Source organism: Stigmatopora nigra, chromosome 9, assembly GCF_051989575.1.
Source record: "Stigmatopora nigra isolate UIUO_SnigA chromosome 9, RoL_Snig_1.1, whole genome shotgun sequence".
Taxonomy (NCBI): domain Eukaryota; kingdom Metazoa; phylum Chordata; class Actinopteri; order Syngnathiformes; family Syngnathidae; genus Stigmatopora; species Stigmatopora nigra.
This window is the reverse complement of record NC_135516.1, coordinates 4994713-5016550: the sequence shown is the minus strand read 5'-3', so window position 1 is coordinate 5016550 and position 21838 is coordinate 4994713. Positions and strand designations below refer to the sequence as shown.

General features: G+C 39.4%; 2 protein-coding genes across 2 annotated transcripts; one reads left to right on the top strand and one right to left on the bottom strand.

Annotated features, from left to right (window-relative positions):
* Positions 1 to 565: 565 nt before the first annotated feature.
* trim110 (tripartite motif containing 110) lies at positions 566 to 8749 on the bottom strand. The gene is made up of 8 exons (XM_077724384.1): positions 8649 to 8749; positions 7364 to 7882; positions 7191 to 7286; positions 6482 to 6715; positions 6208 to 6230; positions 4915 to 5060; positions 3144 to 3415; positions 566 to 2507 (listed from the first exon to the last, which is right to left on the bottom strand). Exons 1-8 carry the CDS (start codon positions 8673 to 8675, stop codon positions 2238 to 2240), a joined length of 1587 nt encoding a protein of 528 aa, XP_077580510.1. The 5' UTR covers positions 8676 to 8749; the 3' UTR covers positions 566 to 2237.
* A 2289-nt stretch (positions 8750 to 11038) lies between these two features.
* Positions 11039 to 21409, top strand: sall2 (spalt-like transcription factor 2). The gene is made up of 3 exons (XM_077724736.1): positions 11039 to 11449; positions 16286 to 19996; positions 20486 to 21409. Exons 2-3 carry the CDS (start codon positions 16565 to 16567, stop codon positions 20774 to 20776), a joined length of 3723 nt encoding a protein of 1240 aa, XP_077580862.1. The 5' UTR covers positions 11039 to 11449; positions 16286 to 16564; the 3' UTR covers positions 20777 to 21409.
* The last annotated feature ends 429 nt before the right edge of the window (positions 21410 to 21838 follow it).

Sequence of the window (21838 nt, the reverse complement as noted above, 5' to 3'; positions counted from 1 at the left end):
ACTACCTAGGGGCAATTAAGAGTGTAGCAAACTACACAATAAAACACATTAAAATAAAAAACATATATATTAAAAAAAATTATATATATATATATATATATATATATATATATATATATATATATATATATATATATATATATATATATATATATATATATATATATATATATATATATATATATATATATATATATATATATATATATATATATATATATATATATATATATATATATATATATATATACATATATATATATATATATATGGACGAGGACTCAGAAGAAAAAGGGTGTGTGGAACCAATGAAAGGTAGTTAGAATAGGGTTGAGCCTACTTCGTGATTTTTTGATCATCGCAGCCTACATTAACCTCGATATTCGAGGGATTACTGTATACTCCCGCTTGGTGGTGGTGTTATTGTGAGTGCAAATGGTTGTCTTTTTCTATATGTGCCTTATGACTGACTGGTAGCTGGTCGGCTTTTCACCCGAAGTCAGCTGGGATAGTTGTTACGTATGCGGTGTATGGGCCAAGGTAGGGAAGCAGGCTGAGACATGGATTGACAAAGAACAAAACTTTAATAACTTAGCTCTCAAAATAACAAGGACTTATTCGCCAAGAGAACAAAACCAAACCTTGGTGGGGAAGACGCAGAGTACTGGACATGTAGAGCATATCTACATGAACACGGGTTGACACAAATGACGATCCGACAAGAATGACAAATACACAATGTTTAAATAGACAGACATGGGTTGACGAGACAATTTTTTAAAGTCATAAAACAGATTCAGTTTTCTGCAACACAGGACATCACAATGGAAACACACACTTGTAAAATCCAATTGTGGTCAATTAGGTTGCTTCATTCATTTTATTTTAGGATTGCTTTAAATGTACAGTCATTAGGTTATTTTAATATTTCTATAAGAGGTGCAATAAGATGGAAGAGCTGTTGGTGCTTACCAGGCCGGAAATGGAGTATCAGGAGTTTTGTACTGTGTTGCTGTTGATTATTCAGCTCTAGACTACCGAGGAACTGTGCGGATAAGCTTGGAAGAGTGATTCTGCATATTTTCAACCTCGGTCTCAGTCTGCAGAAAGTCCCAACCTTGTGTGGACTTCCTGTGTGTGGTTCCAGTTTTATCTAGGTCTACATTGTCTTCTGTGTCTGTGCTTGCGACTTCTACGTACTGAATTTCCAGAATACGGGATGCATAAAGGTTAATCTAATCTAATCTAAATGAAAATGTATCTAAAATCACCTTGTGGAAGATTTTCTTGTGTGTGGTTCCAGTTTTATCTAATTCTACAATGTCTTGTAGAGCAGTGTATCCCAACCTTTTTTGAGCCGTGGCACACTTTTTGCATTGAAAAAAATCTCAAGACACACCACCATCTGAAAATCTTTGTCGCCTATATTTATAGTAGTTATTCTCATTGAAGTTTTATCAGCAGAAATCGCATCCAAAATTATTCCAAAATCTAATTTTTCACAATGACCTAATGTCACGGAAATTTGGCCTGTGGACCCTGAACAACTTCCGGTTTGAGTTATGCAAATAACCAAGTAAAGTTATTGATCGCATCATTTTATGATTTTTCTCTAAATATTACTTAAATCTCCTAATATTCCGCAAAAAAAATTGTGCTCACACAGACTTTACGTCGGCAAAAGTTGATGCGCTAGAAACCAGACAACTTCCGTTTCGACTAAGAGAAAGAGCAAAAAAATTACTGTTTGACAACTTGAATCAAATAATAGTATAATCTACAATTTAACGTCCATCATATTTTGATTTGAACCTTGTTCCATTTTAATCTCCTTATATTCATATGAATTTTTCTCTCTCAATATCACATTGTATGACTTCTTGCAATTTCCCACGGCACACCTGACCATTGCTCACGGCACACCAGTGTGCCGCGGCACAGTGGTTGGGAAACACTGTTGTAGAGGATGAAATAAAGTTCCAATCCAATCCAATCCAAAACTCAAAATTGTACACACTGAATAAAGTCTCTTTTGATAGCAACAGTTTGAGCAGGGGTTGACGTTATCCTCTTCACTTCCATATCAGTCTTTTTTCATACTCACTTCTGATAATTATGAGCTGGACATGTGAGGCCCACAACAATTTATCCTGCACATTCCGTAAGGTTCCACACCAACTTGTAATAATAGTTCAACTATAGCCTACCCATCCACATTATACTCCAGCACTCTACAATCAGACTTTCACAATTGAAATGTGGCTGTTCAGCTCTGATTTATAAAGTCCAAAGCCCAATGACACTGGTTCTGTGAATATGGTCCAGAAAGTGTGGATGTGAGTTAAGTTGCTCAAGGCTCCCACTTCTGAGAAGGTGATGGTGCCGGCACTATAGTCCACAGCGACGGCAATTCGTTTGCCAGTCATTTTGTATGTGAGACGTGTTTTCTTGCGGTCATGCCAAGCAGCCAGTTTCCTGTCATGCTGCTGTGTCAAACTCCATGAGAACTGAAAAAAAATGTGGTTAAGAAAACTTCAGTAGCAGAAAAAATATGTACACTGAATTTTTTTTCACCTTAAGAACTTATTACGTAATATATAATGGAATTGATTTTACCGACTTATTGGGGAAAAAAATGATTATTTGCTCAGAGAATATGCATTTTTTAAACCATACTGTATCCCGATACTTAAATGATAGGTATGAGTGTGAGCATGAATAGTTGTCTGTCTTTTCATGCACTGCATTTGGCTGGCCAATTCAGGGTGTCACCTGCCTCATGCCCAATGTCAGATAGGATGGGCTCCAGCACCCCCTCCGTGTGTTTCAGAAATGAGCATGGTTTAACACTAATGAATAAAAATGCAAATAATTTAAACATGGCCTATTATGAGTTAAATATAACACAAAATTTGATTTTGGAATAATTGGGGGGATTCATTTGATTTGTGTTGAGAAATGACTTTATATTCCAATTTAGGGGACATAGATTTAAATTGGAAGATTTTTAGCTCGTGCATTGTCTTGAGATTTTTATAATGCAAAATGTTTTAAAAATAAAGTTTGTTTATAATCATTACAATTTAAAGGTTCCACTGTACACAATGCTGCTCTATTCATCAGACCATCGGTTCCACACATACCATATTGTTGCCAAAGGAATTGCCGTCTTTTCCTTTCCGTCCAATACTCTTATAGCATACGGCGATATCCCAGAAGCCTTCAGTTTCTAGCTCCCAGTAATGAGTTCCAGTCGAGAAACTTTGGAACGTGAGAACCTGCGGCCAGTGGTCGAATCGTTCTGGGTGAGCAGTGTGTGGTAGGCGTGTTTTAACCCTTCTGACTAATTGCAGGTCATCAGAGATGCTCAGAAGAGGATGAGATGTGTTGGTGTCCAAAGTCAGAGGACAGGTCACTGGTCAAACAGGAGGGGAGAAAACAATTTTTACACTTACGTGACTTCAACCAAAATCGGAGAACAATTTTCAGTTTGTTATTTTTTTCGCTTATACAGGGTGTCTTCGGGTTTAGAACCACAGTTTCTGCTTTGCTAGTGCATAGTGTTTGTCTGTGTTTGTGTACTAGATAAATCAGTCTTTTTTTTAAATTGTGGTGCTAACGAAAGCTGGGTTTTCTAGTGTAGCTGGTCCAGACAAAAGAAAAGCAATTTCCAATGCTTGAAATCATAAAAAGAATGTACTAGAGGGGAGACACAGATGAACATCATTGAAGAATAAAGCCACTAAGTGAGTAAACTTTGTGGAAAATTGGGTTACGTTGGCAGCATAGGAACAAATAAAAAGGAAAAAATAAATAGGAAATCCAAAATTAACGTAGTGATGCTAGTACCCTAAATTTAAAAGACAGTGCCACAAATTTAACTTGTTGCATGCCATTGATACTGGGATATGTCCAATTCATCTAAACTGGGATAACTGGCTTTGAATGCTCATCGTGTTTCAGTGACATTGACAACAGTACACATCCAATCCATTTTGACTGAAAGGGAGTCTCACTCACGTCATCATATCACATTAAGATGGGATGTTATCACCCCACAGATTTCAAAACCAAGTATCATTTAATGTCTTACATGTTATAATATGAGGCAATCATATATGTATATGGCTTTATGGTCATTACAGTTCTTTGACTACTATATTGTCTGCAACAATTATTTGTTTCATACCTCTGCCTACACATTGTGTGTGTACAGTTGTGGTCAAAAGTTTACATACACTTGTGAAGAACATAATGTTATGGCTTTTTTTTAGTTTCCAGTTATTTCTACAACTCTGATTTTTCTCTGATAGAGTGATTGGAACAGATACTTCTTTGTCACAAAAAATATTTATGAAGTTTGGTTCTTTTATTTCTCTCTTATGGGTGAACAGAAAAAAAGTGATCAAATCTGCTTGGTCAAAAATATACATACAGCAGCGTTAATATTTGGTCCCTTGGCCATTTTCATTTCAATTAGGCATTTTTGGTAACTTTTATATTGTAATTTCTGTAATTTAGAAAGCATCAGGTTCTAATCCAGAGATGTATTTCTTCTTTCAAATTGAATAATTTGATATTTTCATTTAAAATGACAGACATATTAACTTCATTATGATATTGACCCTAATAATGTGCTTGTGATTCATACAGTATCTCAGAAATACCACTTGTGATGATTTTTGTGGTGAAGATTTTCCCCTTAAAGTAACACATTTGTACTCTTAAATCCATGAATATGGAGGTGAAAATTAGGAATCAGGGAAGCGGCCTATATGCGAGAAATTGTAAATTTGAACATTTCAAGGCAACTTTCAGAGTGCGGCTTATATGCGAGTAAATATGGTAATTCATGTGATACTTTTTTCAATTTTTACACAATGTTAAAACCAATCTCTTTTTGTATTTACTTACAGAGCTCCTTTTTGAGTTCACTGAGACAGCGGAGGATAGCGGTGATGAAGTCTCTATACTTGCCCTCTATGTCCTCCAAAATGTGCTTCTTATCCAAACTGACAGGCTCTGGTGTGAATAGGGGACTGCTAAGGTCTGTTAGTAACCTATAAATAAGAATAAAGTATGTCTTATTATTGCTGTATTGCTAGCCAAATCTTCATGTCTGCTCTAAAGGTTTAACACATTGTAATTTGGCCTTAAATGACCCTTATGAGGATAAGCGGTATGGAAAAGGCATGAGTAATTTATTATTTATTTTTGTTTCAATTTAGTTTTTTAATAATTAGGCAATGTACTGTGTGAACGTGGGAAATAATACAATCATTACAATTTGAAAAGGACCTTGTCGAAAACATTCATTTAAAATGTTTTGCAAATTAAATATTGCACTTGGAAGTACATCTTTAATTCTATAACTCAACCTGGATCCTATTGAAGATATGCTTGCATTTAAATATTCATATGTATTTCTATTTCTGTTTTAACTCTTTTATCTCTCATCTCATTTCCTTTTCTGAACCGCTTTATCCTCACTAGGGCCCTGGGGGGTGCTAGAGCCTATCCCAGCTGACCTCGGACCACTAGCGGGGGACACCGCTGAATTGGCCAACTAATCACAGGGCACAAGGAGAAAAACAACCATTCACGCTCACATTCATACCGAGGTGCAATTTAGAGTGTTCAAACAGCCTAAAATGCATGTCTTTGGAATGTGGGAGGAAACCGGAGTATCCGGAAAAAACCCACACAGGCCCGGGAGAACATGGGCTAACCGGCCCGGCCTTGAGTTTTTTTCTTATTTTTTAAAAGTTCATAAAAATGTGAAAATCCTGACATAGAAAGACAGGGAAACTTGCAACATGGCATGGCAACTTAGCATGACGCAATCGACCCGATAAGGACTCACAAACACAGGTTTAAATAGACAGACAAGGGTTGATTACAAAGTACCTGGCCACACAAGGGAAGGGAAACCATGAGGCACTCAATAGGTGAAAAGCATACAAACCATCCCAAAAACTCAACTTCAAATAACACATACGTATTTTTTTTTTCCCTTGGGATTAACATCAGTTAACAAAAACATCTGAGTATAGACACATTAAGCCCAAATGGATTTCATATTTCCTATATGGTCTTAATAGTGTATTTTCAAAACCAGACCTAAGACAAAAGTGCTCGAGGACCTACAATATCATTTGGCTTTTAGTGGTACATACAAAAATAAAAATCTTGATGCTAGTGACTTACTTTGTGTCATCTGACTGAAAGGCCTGCAGAGAGTAGATTAAATATTCAAATCATCAAAGTGATAATTATTAGGCGCCAAATTCAAACAAATAGCAGCAAGAAAAATATTTCATCTTTCAAGCCACTGAGAAAGTATTTGACAATACACCCGAATTGTCACGTTAGCACCATGGATTTTTGCACAGAAAAGTTTAATTTGGTAAAAGTGTCATTTTTGTGAAAATAAATAATCAGTGATGGTCACACACATGTTAAAAAAAGTAGGCTATCTTACCCAAATAAGTAAGAAGGGGTCAGTTTCCGCTAGTAGCGAGGTCAAGTAGTGCTGGATGCTCATTGTCTGACTGATGTCCTCTCTGACTTTGGAACAGTCTTCATGTACACGCTCAATAATCCCTTGTCTGTCCTTCTTTGTTATTTCCATAAGATCCACAACTAGTTTCTCCACTTGAATCTGCAAATCTGAGCCCAAGCGTTCTACTTGGGTATTTTCCTCCATCAGACAGTCCTAGTAATAAAATAACATGCAGATTATAGAGGGACAAGGAATCACCTGGAAAATCGCTGGCAAAAATTCTTCCGAAAAGGCCATTTGTAAATGATGTGGTAAGGCGTCCTACTTTACGACTAATAAAGCCACACGTTTAGGGCACATCATGTAAAAATAACGATTCTTCAACTCTGCTTACAGCTTTGACAAATAAAAGTACTTTACACACTTAAAGAAGGTGAAATTTAATTGTCTATTAGGATCCGTCAATCGTTTCTGGCCAACATAAAAAAAATCATCTCTCTACGTTGCACGGTTTGGACAAATGTAGCGAGAGAATCTTAACATATACACGCACCCATCCATAAATCTTGATATATAAGGATTTTAGATAAATTGAGTTCAATTGCCCACAAAAATCAATCATTTTTGTCAATGGTGCATTGGAACGTCCACATGAAATCATTTTTTTTGCAGTGTCATCATTACTCACTTCAATGGTGCTATCGATGTTGGCATACTCTTCAAGGATTTGCTCTCCTTTATTTAGTTTCTCCTCTGACTTTTCCAGCAGCGTCTGGAGAATTAACTAAGGAAATATACACATTTCTAAGCAACAATATTTCCCAAGTAAACTGTAACAGTGGCATGCAGACACAGACTAACCTTTAGATCGTTTTCAACCTGTGTCAACCCCTTGACATTATGTTGAAAGTGGCTTCCTTCCAGCAAGCAGTCGGAGCAAACGTATACCCTCTCATCGGCACAGTAGTATCGCAGTAGCTCTGTGTGGGTTGGGCACTTTCGCTGAGTCAGGTCACCCAACGGATTCACCAACAAATGGCTGCTAAATGCAGGTCTTTCCAGGTGGTGGCGGAGGTGTTCCGCACAAAGTGACACTTCGCATCTCAGACAGGTTTTGACAGCAGAGTGAACCAGCCCTTCGTTCGCCTCTGGGGAGCAGCAGTCACAAAGTACCTCGCCGTGCTCTTCCACGCACTGGGGGCATGTAAAGGGACCTTTGACCTCATCATGGGTACGCCAGGCTTCACGGATACAGTCGGGACAAAAACTGTGGCCACATGGTAGTGGGTGAGATTCACTGAAGTTATCTTTGCAAATAGAACAGGTCAGCTCTTCTGTGAAGGATGCCATTGGAAGGTGATGTTGTGAAGTGCCTAAGATCTACTTAGAAAAGCACACACAGACCACAGTAGTATTAGGAAAAAACAAGAATGAATTGTTGATATAATATGTACAGAGTATAGAATGAACTCATGGAGTGTTCACAATCTATATTTAAGTCCAAGAAGTCAAAAGCAGGACCATCTGCCGAAATTGTAGCCCACCTCAACAGGAAACATTGGCTTTTGTTTTGTAAATTATCAATTACTGGAAAATAATGATTGAGTCGCTTGAGGTCATCTGTTGTGCAATTCAGTCCTCAGGGAATAAAGTATGATAGGTGTATGTATATTTAGATAGGTTTATGTATATATAGATAGGTGTATGTATATATAGATAGGTGTATGTATATATAGATAGGTGTATGTATATATAGATAGGTGTATGTATATATAGATAGGTGTATGTATATATATAGATATGTGTATGTATATATAGATAGGTGTATGGATATATAGATAGGTGTATGTATATATAGATAGGTGTATGTGTATATATATATATAGATATTTGAATGTATATATAGATAGGTGTATGTATATATACATACGTTTCACAAAGAATTCTTTAAAAACTGACCCAAACAGAGTCTTAAGTGGTTGAATGCAATGAAGGGATCAGGAGATCATCCTTGACAGCTTGCTGACCAGATTTACTGTCAGCTGGTGCATATATATCCACAAATTCACACATTGTATCAACAATAGTTTAAATTAAACGTGTAAGTCAAGAATGAAAGATTCAAAAGGAGAAATACAGTTCTTACCTGTCGGTGTTTGTTGTCAGTGGCCATCAATCTTGGAAAGGTGCAAACTCTGCTGACCGGAGGTTAATCCCTACGGATTCCCCGAGCTCCTTTAGTGTCGGGTTTAACCACCCTACTGAGTTAACAGTGGTCATGTGATTCTGAGATTGCCAAAGGTCTAAAAACTAATTAAACAAGTGGAATAAATATGTTGAACTATTCATTGCCTTACAACTCCAATTCCCATGAAGTTTCAATGTTTTGTTTAACATAAATAAAAACAGAATACACAGATTTGTAAATCATGTTTAACTTACTTAATTATTGAAAGAATATTTAATGTTCGAACTGACAAACTTGATTGTTATTTGCAAATATTGATTGATTTAATCATTTATTCATTCATCTTCTATACTGCGCATCTTCATAAGTGTTGTAGGAGACTAGCCTCCTAGCTGACTTCAGATGACCATTCGCACTCACGACCACATCGCCACCCGTGGGAATCGAGCCCACACCTGCCCACACCAAGGGAATCTATGGCTCGGGAGCCATGTGTGGCTCTTTCCATGGGTAGTTTGGCCAGGGTTGCGATTTATACTCTGGTGCGATTTATGTGTGAAACACATTATTATATCCTTTCACATGTTGTTTTCACCCGAAACCAAAAGAGGGCGCTTTAGGCCTGTGTTGATCATTTCAACATTGCCGGTAATTTATAAAAACAACTGAGAATGTCTGAACAGAAATGTCACCAAAAAGAAAATATTCTTCTGCAGATTACAAGATGCAAATAGTGAAATATGCAGCCGAAAACGGTATTCGAGCAGCGGAGAGAAAGTTTGGAGTGAATCGCGTCTCATTCCCGGGTTGGGGGAGTTGTTTAAAAGTGACACCGAGAATTAAGATTTCATTGGATTTAGTGATTTGGAGTGAAACTGATAGTTTGGTAAACTTGACATGTTCTTTATGGTAGTAATCTGAATAACTCTTAACATGTTACGTCGTTACTGACATTACCAGGCATGTCAGTCATGTAACGTTAGTATACCATAGACTTAGTCAGTCTAATGTTCTCTATTTTATATTAATTGTAAAGTGCCTTTCAAAGGGACATGTATGTTTTTGGTGTTGGATTTTATCAAATTAATTTCCCCGAAAAATGCGACTTATACTCCAGTGAGGCCTATGTATGTTTTTTTTTCCTTTTGTGCATTTTTTGGTTGGTGTGACTTATACTCACCTGCAACTTATAGTCCAGAAAATACGGTACTTTAAACGTGGTGAAATGACAAAAACAATCGCACATATTCATATATTTTTACTTTTCAATTCTGAGAATGGCTCTCCAGACATAACATTAGAAAATATGAATTGTTTATGGCTCTCTGTCAAAAAGGTTCCCAACCTCTGGCCTTCACCATGAGGCGGATAGCAAATATTGAATAATTTAGAATTTTATGGTGGCTGCACATTCCAAAAAGTTGGGACATAAGTATAATTATACTGTGATACAGCACCTTTTCTCTCAACAACACCCCATAAAGGTGGGAAACTCAGAACAAAAATAGTTGGAGCTTCTTCTGTGAAATTATTGTCCATTCTTGCTTTATGTACAGCTTTATCTGTTCAACTGTTTGGGGTCCCAGTTGTTGTACTTTATGTTTCATAAGTCTCTGGGTTTTTTTTTCAATGGCTGACAGTTCAGTATGGACTCTTGGCAGGCCAGTCAGACACACACTCTGTTACTACAAAGTCACGATGTTGTAACACATGCAGAATGTTGTTTGTCATTGTTTTACTCAAATAGTCGGTGGCATTCATAAAAATAATATATTAAAGAAAAGATTAGATGACAACATGTTTCTCGCAAACTTGTACCATATTGTAGGCTGATTGGTCTCTCTAAATTGCCCCTGACTGGCCTCTCAAAATTGCCCCCTGATTGGTCTCTCTAAATTGCCCCCGATTGGTCTCTCTAAATTGACCCTAGCTACGAGTGTGACTGGTTGTTTGTCTCCTTGTGCTTTGCAATTGGCTGGCCAACAATTCAGGGTGTCCCCTGCCTCGTGCCCGAATGCAGCTGAGATAGGATTTTCACAATTTTATGAACTTTGAAAAAACACACATTTTTCTTCTGCGTATTTTTCGAGAAAAAAAATCCCAGCAAAAAAATAGCAAAGTTTTTTTTAGGAAATAAAAAAAAAATCCCCAGAAATAGCAATGTAGTGATGCCGCGATATACGAGGGATTACTGTGTATTTAGTATTGGTAGCTACTGCTGTGTTAACCATCGAATTGGAGCTATGTTTGGGCTTTTAGTCCCTGTCCAAATCTTTTTATAACTGACCTCTCACGACTGTTAAGGTGAGGGATTTCTTTTTCCTACGTGAGAGTCATTGAGAAGGTAGCCGTGGTCGCTGTTTCCCAGAGGACCGTCTGGCTGTTAGGGTCATTAATTATACCAGGCGAAAAGACAGACAGACGGTACCGCAGAGAGCGAAGACAGGCCCAGAGACGTTCAAAGACAATACAAAAAAACAAGCTCCCCTCTCTTCGTCGAGTCCATTTGCGCCACCAATCCCGCCCATGCGTATGTCACCGCAAACGCGCAGGAATAATTGTTGACGAAATAAAGAACGGCTATTTGCGAAGGAGATAAATAATTGAGGGGTGAAATGCGGCTATCTGACTGCGCATCCCTGGTGGTGAATAGGGAAATAGTGCGCCAGTGTCCCGTCTGAGAGAAGGCGTCGATCATCTGAGATTCGGAGCCTCCTTCTTTTTATTATTCTACACGCAAACGCATCGTTTCAAACATGGTGAGTTATTTGTTTTCATTTTTAAAAATTGTTATAAAGAAATAGCGTCGCCCGATGTGGCCTTTAGGGGGGTTTGGAAGCACATCCGGGACATTTTTTTTCTTAGCTGTAAAATTTTATGAATCATAACTTGTTATGATGTGCGGGCGCGCGCGGCGTGCAACAGGTGCTCGTACAGTAGCGGGAGCGCGCATCTCACCGCCATACATATTTGTGTGCGTGTTTACCAAAGGAATATAACACCCAAGCCGTAGTTTCGTCTCAGGCTTGGCTAGACGGAACAGACGGGATACTAGCATGATGGACGGACTTATTGTCTTTTTGATAAATTAGGATTGCAGCTAGCGACGCACGTCATTTTCCTTATTGAAACACGCGTTTTGAATTAGCCTTGGGGTTAGCTAATTTGGCTACAAGTGACGAGTTCACGGGTCGGTTTGAAAAAAAAATATTCACGTTTCTATTGGTCCAACCCTTGGTGATAATGTTATTGTGTAAATGTCAGTCGTCGTCGTGTATGTTTTCTTTATTCCACCTATTTGTCTTTCTCCGCCTGTTAAAAATGTCGGCGTTAGGGTGAAAAGGGAGCATTGTATCTATGCGAACTGGTGTCATGTGTTGGAGGAGGCGATGCTCATTCAGCTGTGTTTCCTCAACGCCATTGTTGCAAATTCCAGTCGTCTTGTTCACCAGGTTCTCCCATGGACAGGGATTGCTTTGACTCCCCTTAAACGCAACACCGCGTTTCGTTCAATTCGGTTCCCAAACATCTTTAAATATGGGACTGGTATTAACATGTATTTTAGTCAGGTGTCATTTCACACACCCGAGAAAATGTTATTTTGTTAAACTGCTCAACTGTATAGGAATTCCAGTTTAAGATGATTGGTGTGCCATCATTTTACACGTTTTGTTTGTTGGCTGTTTTAATGGTAGATCATAGGTGTCAAACTGGTGCCCCCTTGGCCAGATCTGTTTTGTGTCACTCATGAAAATAAATAATCTGATTTAATATTTTTTTTGAAAATATGTTTTTATTACATTTCCACAGTCCTCGATATAAGATGTATGGCTTTTGGAAATTGGAGAATATGTAATGTTTTTTTTTTCTTAAATACATTTGGGGAAAAGATTTTTAAAATTTAATCCTAAAATGTACACATTTAATAAAAGGGTGTCGGCCTCACAGTTCTGGGGTCCTGGGTTCAAATCCATCTGTGTGGAGTTTGCATGTTCTCCCTGAGCCTGTGTGGGTTTCATCCGGATACTCCGGTTTCCTCCCACATTCCAAAAACATGCATGGTAGGCTGATTGAACACTCCAAATTGTCCCTAGGTATGGGTGTGAGTGTGCAGATTTCACTCAAAATTTCTGGAGGCATGGCCCCATTCATTCTTTCCTTTAAACAGATCAGTGGTCTTGGTCCCTTTGCAGAAAAACAGCCCAAAAGCATGATGCTTCCACCCCATGCTTCACAGTGGGTATGGTGTTCTTCAGATGCATTTCAGGATTCTTTCTCCTCCAAACATGAGAACCTGTGGTTCTACCATAAAGTTCTATTTTGGTTTCATCTGAACATAACACATTCTGCCAGTCCTCTTCGGGACCATCCAAGTGCTGGATTTGAGTCCCTGCCGGCACATTGTGTTACTTATTTGTTACTGTGTTACCTTTGTTACTGTGGTCCCAGCTCTCTGTAGGACATTCACTAGCAAATTCAGTCTTCCCACCCTGATGCAGGTCTACAATTTTGTCTCTGGTGTCCTTTGACAGCTCTTTGGTCTTGGCCATAGTGGAGTCTGGAGAGTGAGAGACTGAGGTTGTGGACAGGTGTCTTTTATACCGATAATGAGTTAAAACAGATGCTATTAATACAGGTAACGAGTGGAGACCTCGTTAGAAGTTAGACCTCTTTGACGGCCAGAAATCTTGCTTGTTTGTAGGTGACCAAATACTTATTTTCTACTGTAATTTGGAAATTAATTCTTTAAAATTCAAACAAAGGTATTTTCTGGGGGGGTTTCCACATTCTGTCTAATAGTTGAGAATTACCCGTGTTGACAACTACAGGCCTCTCTAATCTTTTAAAGTAGGAGAACTTGCACAACTGATGGTTGACTAAATACTTATTTGCCCCACTGTAGTCCTTGATGTCAGATGAGCCGCACCTGCCATTGCTTAACACATCAGCTGCTGGACCTGTGATTAGATGACACGAGCAAGCACCCACCTGTCTGGCCCTAATAAATAACTGGATAAAGAGATTATCTCATCTCATCTAATTTTCTGAACCGCTTTATCCTTATTAGGGTCGCGCTGGGTGCTGGAGCCAATCTCAGCTAACTCCGGGTCAGAGGCGGGGGACACCCTGAATCGGTGGACTAACCCGATACCCTAACCTTACACTCACTGGAACTTTTTCAATAATGTTTGAAAATGGAGGAGATAAATATATTTTTTGGTTTTAATATGGTTTATGTAGGAAGAAAAACCACCAACATTATTAAAATTTCCAATGCTGCAAGAAGGTGTAGAATAAATATTACATTTCAACATTCCTGTCAAGGAAGATTTGCGTCATAGGTTGCGTTTCTATCAGTAAGGCGGGATTCTAGGCAGGTGGCTGTTGTAAACAAACTGGTGACTGTCTGATGGGCCATGGATCCCAAGGGGAAAAGACAAAAATACCTGAGGGAAACAGGATTTAACATTTCCTTGACCGAATAATTTGCGTGCATTGCAAATGCGTAAGGATTGCCTGAATTTTCGCTTTGTAGCGAAAAGTTGTCAAATAACAAAAAGAGTGATGTGGAAAGACATTTCCAGGTAAGACTTTATATCACCAAAAGTTGAAGTGCATAAAAAGTGAGTAGAGAAAAATAAGCAACGAAATGACTTCAATCTTATAATAATAGAATTTGAACCTTCTAATAGTGCAACATTTGACTTCATTATCAATTCATTCATTTTTTTAAAAGCTTATTCTCGCAAGCGTTGGGGGAGCCTATCCCAGCTAATTAAAAGCACCAGGCAAGGGGACACGCTAAATCGGTGGCGAGCCAATCGCAGGGCACAAGGAGACGGACAACCATTAACGCTCCCCGAAGCAATTTAGAGTGTTCAACCAGCCTAAACTTAATGGCTAAACTACATGCAAAATTCAAGTTAGGGCTGACCTGGGATCAAACCCGGAACTGTGAGGTTGACACACTAACCACTTGTCCACTGAGCCACCATATGATTTACTGTTCATCGCATTTCAATTTCTTTTTTTTTGTCATCTGTACCACGCATCCTCGTAAGGGTTGCAGTAGTCTATTCCAGCTGACTATGTTCGAGGGATTACTGTAGACCCTAGAATGGTCGCCAGCCAGCCATTGGGACACCATTTCAATTTTAATCTCGCAATATTAAGACTTTTTCTTTCAGAATATTAAAATGTATGACTCCTTGGCAGATCATTTTCTGTGGCACGCCTGACCATTGCTCATCGGCGAACTGTGCCGTGGGACAGTGGTTGGGAAACACTGTTCTATATGGCTCTGGCAAGTGGAATTCATCATTAGATTGGAGCCTTGTCAGGGTGTAAACACAAACATTACTTTTTATGTCAAGAGGGAGGTGTCTTTTCTCTCACTGTACAACAGATGTACACAAATCTATTTGTAAATTATATTTATTTATCCTCTAGTTGATCTAAGATGAAATGATGGTTACTAAAAAAGGGTTGAAGAACCTCCACTCACCATTTGAATGCCAAGTAGCTTGTGAACAAATGAGCTGTGTGTGTGTGTTGTTCGAGGATTCTCAGCTGAGTGAAACATTACAATGGCCCCAATCTGAAAAACGTCCTTGTGACTACTCATTAAAGGAGGGAAAGAGGATGTTATAATTTATTCGTAACTTTGTCTGCAATGGTGAGAAAATTTAGTACAGTGGTACCTCAAAATACGAGCTTAATGCTTTCCGGAACTGAGCTCATATGTAGATTTTCTCGTAACTCAAACGAACGTTTCCTATAGAAATGATGTAAAAACAAATTTATGATTGGACAATCTTGTATGAAAGATGTGAGCAAACACAAAAATTAGATAAATTTATAAGGAAAGGATTTATTAATAAAATAAATAAAGCATATGCAAATGTAACCTGCGCCACTGAAATATCTCCCCCCATGACCGTTGTAGATGTAATACCTGTTTGTTAGCCAGATGGCGGCAAGAGTCCATTCTTCCAGGGCCGATAGCCATTTTAGACTTTTACTTTGTGCCCTGTGTGTGAAAATATGTGACACGTTACATTTGTAGAGTTTTTGATTGCTTAATAAGGAAAATTGAAAAGGAAATAACGAATAAGGAAATGCATTTACTTTTTGGGGGATATTGTAACTTGAAACTTTTTCGTATCTCGATTCACTCATTTGCATATAAAAAAAATCGTAACATGAAACTTTCATACCTAGAGCCATTCGTGAGTCAAGGTATGACTGTACTGTACATTAAGGCTGTTTATGTGGTTGTGTGTCTCCCTTTAATGTTTCCCCTGATCCTTATGGGGAAAGTTAGATTCTTGATGTTCTGTGTCTCATTTGCTAGGTTTTCTTTGCATGCCACCTATTTTTCTTTGACTGCCTGCCAGTTTTAAAACTATTGGGTGTGTGACTGAAGGGCAGTGGAACAAAAAATAAGTCAAAACACTATAGTGCATAATACAGACCCAGATACTACCCATTTGAACCCGTGGGACATAACAGCAAGAAAAGATGTGTTTTTATTACTATTTAAACACATGTATCTCTTACCTAATGAGTTTCAAATGTTCTTTTACTTTCTGCAGGCGACTATCTGGCAGTAAATTCACACCACCTCAAACCAAATTCTCTGTTGTGCTCATTATCTGTCATGATCACTGGATCACATTGGCCACTTAATCAGAATTTCCATACGGATTCTCTATTCCCACAAGATCCAGAATCTTCTGTTTTCTCAAATTCCTCCACCTCCACTCCCCACTAACTCTTGACTACTCCTATTGTCTTTGCTCATTCCCTGGATTATTGGCCTGCAAACCCAAGGTGTCTACAGGTCCCTCCTATACCCTCACAGCGGCGCACCCATGGCCTCACCCAAATTGGGCCTCTCGGCCACTACCACCTCCTCGTCCTCATCATCTTCTGCCTCCATGTGTCCTCCACACCCTGGAAGCCCGAGCCGTGTTCCTGAGGGTCCCCCAAGTCCTGTTACTCCGACCCCAAGTCCGGATGTGGCATCTGCCGGAGCTCCTCCCACTAGGGCCCAGTTGAGTTTTGCTCTAATATTAGACGAGTTGCGGGTTCTTCAGCAAAGACAGTTAAACCAGATGCAAATAACAGAAGAAATCTGCAGACAGGTTCTACGTCTGGGTGGGGCATCGTACTCTCTAGACTCACCTTCTCAGCATCTTCTCTCACCCCTACCTCAACTCTGTCTGGAAGCCAAAAGGGCCAGCAGCCCAGCTCCCCAAACCACTGAAACCGAGGTTTCCACATCGGTCACTCCTCTCCTGGCATGTTTTTCAGGCTTACTTCCCTCTCAGGTGTCCAACAAACCTTCAAAATCTAGTAATGCCTTGTGTCAAATTCTACAAACATGCAAGCCCCAAATGGAGGGCACAGAAGACGATCCAGAGGCAAGTAGTTACTCAAGAGTGCGCACACACTCCTCAGACCAATCCGCATCTTCAGCTGCTGTCATGAATGCCTCCCCCTATCCACTTGCCTTATCCTTGGCTTTACCTAACCATTATTTTAATGAAAAAATGCCAAATGAAACCTCAGTGAATGAGCGTAGTGGCAAGTCCTACCTAAATGCAGCCCTATCGACAGTATCTCCAAATGCACAATATACAATGCAGTCTTTCTCTGGAGGGGTAAACCCTACCGCAAGCAGTTCTAACCGGCTCCAGCATGCTTGCCGTTTTTGTGGGAAAATTTTCAGTGGGGACTCAGCTCTACAGATACATCTGCGTTCACATACCGGCGAGCGTCCCTTCCAGTGCCCTGTGTGCCTAAGTCGCTTCACCACCAGAGGCAACCTCAAAGTGCATTTCCTACGCCACCGCGAGCAAAACCCAGAACTCTCGCTTTCGCTCCTTCCACCATCTTTGTTTGGAGTTGCTTTGCGGGCCACTGGACCCACAGATATAAGTCAGGCTAGCAGCAGCAGTTGCAATACCACTGCTTTGAAGATGTCGGAAAAGAAGCCAAAAATTGGGACTGAAGATGAAATATATGCAAATGATTTGCAGGTCAGCGGAACCAATGGTAGGTTTCCTCTTGGAGTATCAGGAGGGGCCGCCCCTTGCACGCTCCCCCTTCCTCCTAGTGTTGATCTGGCCTTGATTTCTCATTCATTGCTTCAACTTAACAGGGCAGCAGCTGTAGCAGCTGCAGTCCCAATTGCTTCTGGCTCATCTTACTCGTCGCCTTCCACATCGTCAGCTCCCTCCTATTCACTAGCTACCTCATTACTTTCAAATCCAACATTATCTTCAACATCTACCATTACAGGAATGCCGAAAGTTACAGAGGACTCGAATAACCCCGATGAAAACACTCCTCCCCAAGCTCCCATGCTTTCTCCTGCAGCATACTCCCAGTTAGCTCACCTGCCAAAGCTTCTTTTCCCATCTGGCTCTTCAAGTTCTACCTCAAGTGTCACACATTCAACATTGCATCCAGCTTTGGGCATTCTTTGCAACCCATTACAGTCAAACCCTGGCTCTCACCAACCAGCTTCATCCAGCTTTTCACATATTACTTTCCCTTTCATGCCTTTTCATAAACCTGCTACTGCTGTACCATCCTCTACAGCTGTTTCTACACCTACATCGGAAACCTCCAAACTACAAAGACTGGTGGAGAAGCTGGAAAAGACACCGTCTCAGTCAACTTTTTCATGGAACTCTTCCACCATTTCCAGCGCCGCAGTGGATGTGCAATCAAGCAATACCATAACTTTACCTGCCTGTTCAGCTAACAATAATTTCACAAGTAATAGCACTTCCACAACATATATCATGGCAGCTCCACCATCCTCTACGCTGGTCAGCACATCCGTTTCAAACTTCACCAGTCAGATGGTTGCTGCCCTAGGCATGGGTGTTAATAATGTAAATGCCATTGCTGGGGGGTTGATACCAGCACTGAATATCACAGGATCATCCAATAATTTGGCAACTAATCAATGTGGTGTGTGTCTTCGGGTTCTGAGCTGCCCCAGAGCACTGCGTTTACATCAAGCTACACACCTTGGAGAACGCCCTTTCCCATGCAAATTATGCGGGAGATCCTTTTCAACCAAAGGCAGTCTGCGGTCACATCTGGCAACGCATCACGCTCGGCCCCATAACGCTCGTGTCCACAACTCTTGCCCATTGTGTCAGCGGAAATTCACCAATGCTCTTGTACTGCAACACCATATTCGTATGCACCTTGGTGGTCACCTGCCACCTGTAGCCACTGACAACTCTACCTGTGAGCCAACATCTGAATTGAATGCAAAATCCTTGTCACATTCTGAATCCAACTCCAGTGCACAAAATACTGGGGCAAATAAAACATCTCAACCTAGCAACTTATCCCTGAGTTCAAGATTAAAAATTATGGAAACTGATGTATGTGCTGTTTCTGATGGTACACCTGTTGATTGCACAACAACTACTACCAAATCCGGCTCTTCTAGCCCAGACCTCAAACCTCCCACTGATCTGAGTCCCGAGCCCTTTATGAAAGCCAAAATTCAAACTCTGTCTGAAACTTGTGATGATCCTCCTTTCCTTTGTGAAAATGCTCCTCTGCCAACTACCCAGCATATTAAATTTGATGAGTTTTCCATGGTCGACAAAGATGACCAAATTGAGCAAACTGCCACAGATACATCATCCAAGTCAACTTCTCCTGTTAACCAAAAAACTGCATTGCATGACGATATGGCCAAGAACTGTGACGAACCCTCTTATTTATCTGATGCATCCACTGTCCCCAAATCAAATCACCCAGATCTGCAAAGCACATCTACAAAGTGTGTCCCTTTTACTTACAACTGTTCAAGTACAAATTCTTCTACAACACAGAAACAAGATGACACTATAGCTGTTGATAGTCCAAACCCAGAGTCAAGCTTAGTGTCCGTTAGGGTCCAATCTCCCGAATCAATGGAAGTAGACAGAGAACAGTTCTGTACTCCAACAACACTAACACAAGATGAAGTGCCTGACGAATTTCCCAAAATGATGTCAGCCTCAGATATTGCAGACAATACTAATCAAGAAAGTGATATACGTAGGGCTTCCACTTTCACAAAGGAGGCAAGTCAGAACTCGTATGAAGGAAACAACCAAATAGATGATATCAATAAGATTATTGGATCATTTCCCAGTGAAGCACCAGAGTTTTCTGTTCCTCTCAGCCTAGCCCCAACTCTTCCGTCTCCAATAGCTCGGCCCGAAAAGAAGACCTATTGCTGTGCTGAATGTGGAAAGGCATATGCTAGTCGGAGTGGATTAAAGGTAAGAAAATATATATTTTTTTATGTCAATACTATCAGTATCTTAGTACAAAATAGATTTTGGAATAATTTGGGGGAGATTATTTAATTCCTGATAATGAAACTTTTAATGTGAACGACTTTATAATTGTAATATATGTGAAATTATTTTAAATTCATATCAATAATAAATAATAATAAAACATAAAAAAATACAAAATGTAAAAATCATAAATATAATAATAATATCAGCAATAAATAAATAAAAATAATTGCAAAAAGTGTGCTGCAGCTCAAAACAGGTTTGGAAACACTTGCCTCTCATTACTTTTCACTTTCCCATTGAGCGTTTCATAACCCACATATTTTTTTTACGTAGAGACGTTTGTGGGTAGATGGGTGTATTTTCTCGCCATTCAGCCACTGCATGCTCGATGGATTTTTTATTTTATTTTAGGTATATCCCTCATTGAATAAGGCTATATTGCTGTTTTTATTTTGTCATACACAGGGACACATGAAGCACCATGGAATCGTAACAAAAGCAACGCGCCCTTTAGCACGCAGTAGTCGTAGTTCATGCCCTGACCAACGTCAATCATCTACATCAAAAGCTCCTTTGAATATTCCTGCCTCCACAAGTGCAGCAGGTTTTTGGAACCAGTATCAAACCTTCCTCAACACCAGTACTAGCTCAACTGATGACACCACTCTTGACAAACAAGAAATAAATGATATGTCCTCAAACCCTGTTTTGCAGTCAGAGCTGGATAAAGATGCTCTTAACGAAGCAGGAGATTAATTTAGTTCTGAGTCATAACTTGATTCAGTTTTGAATAGCGGATTACTGATTTCTTCCTGCATTTCATGTAGCCTCAGTTTGGTAGTCACAGTAAGTTCTATGTTTGTATGTGAAAGTTGTAAGTCAATAAATATTGTCTTATTACTAAAAATAGACACGCTGTATATCACAGGAATCAAAATATTCAAGTAAATCTGTTGTCAGTATTTGCTGTGACAAGACTGTTGTTGACAAAGCGTATCAATGTTGTATGTCCAATCTGGTTTTGCTTTCTCCTGAAAGGTAATGTCTACCTCAGGTATGGTATTTAAATATGAACTATTATTAAGAGGCTCGTGCAAACCTAGATTTCCTTCAGAAAGAAATTAACTTTGCAATAACTAACCAAACAGACAAATATAATGCATTTCTGTGTGAAATCTTATGTCATGTACCATTTTTTCTGATTCAATTTAATTACAATTATGCCTTGTGAAGTACTGCACAGCTGCAATGTTTGTGAATCTACTGAGGATAAGAACAATATGAATGTTGTTTGTTGCAAAAGTAATGCGTGGCACAAGTTATTAAAACTATATAAAGTTTGTTGTGATCTGTACATTATCTCTGTAATAAAAATGATCTGGGGACAAATGATGAAAAACTTTTATTTTTTATTGCACACTCGTAAACCAGAATTTAAGATACTTCAACTCTTTGACTTGGGAGAGGACTTTACCATGCCAATACCCTAAGTTACTAAAATACTGTCACCCCTTGTCATTTCGCGGCTTCAGTCTATCGCAGTATTTATCATAGGTTTCATTCATTCTTTTTCTGTACATCTTATCCTTACAAGGCCATAGCTCTTATTCGAAAATAGATCTCTGTGGGCAGACGCCGCGGGGAGGCATAACACATTTGTACTCCCTATTAAAACCATGAATATGGAGGTGAAAATTGGGAATCATGGTGCGTCTTAAACGAGAGAAATTGTAACATTCAACCATTTTAAGGCAATTTTAAGGGTAGGGCTTATACGTGGAGGGAGCTAATATGCGAAAAAATACAGTAACTGCAAAT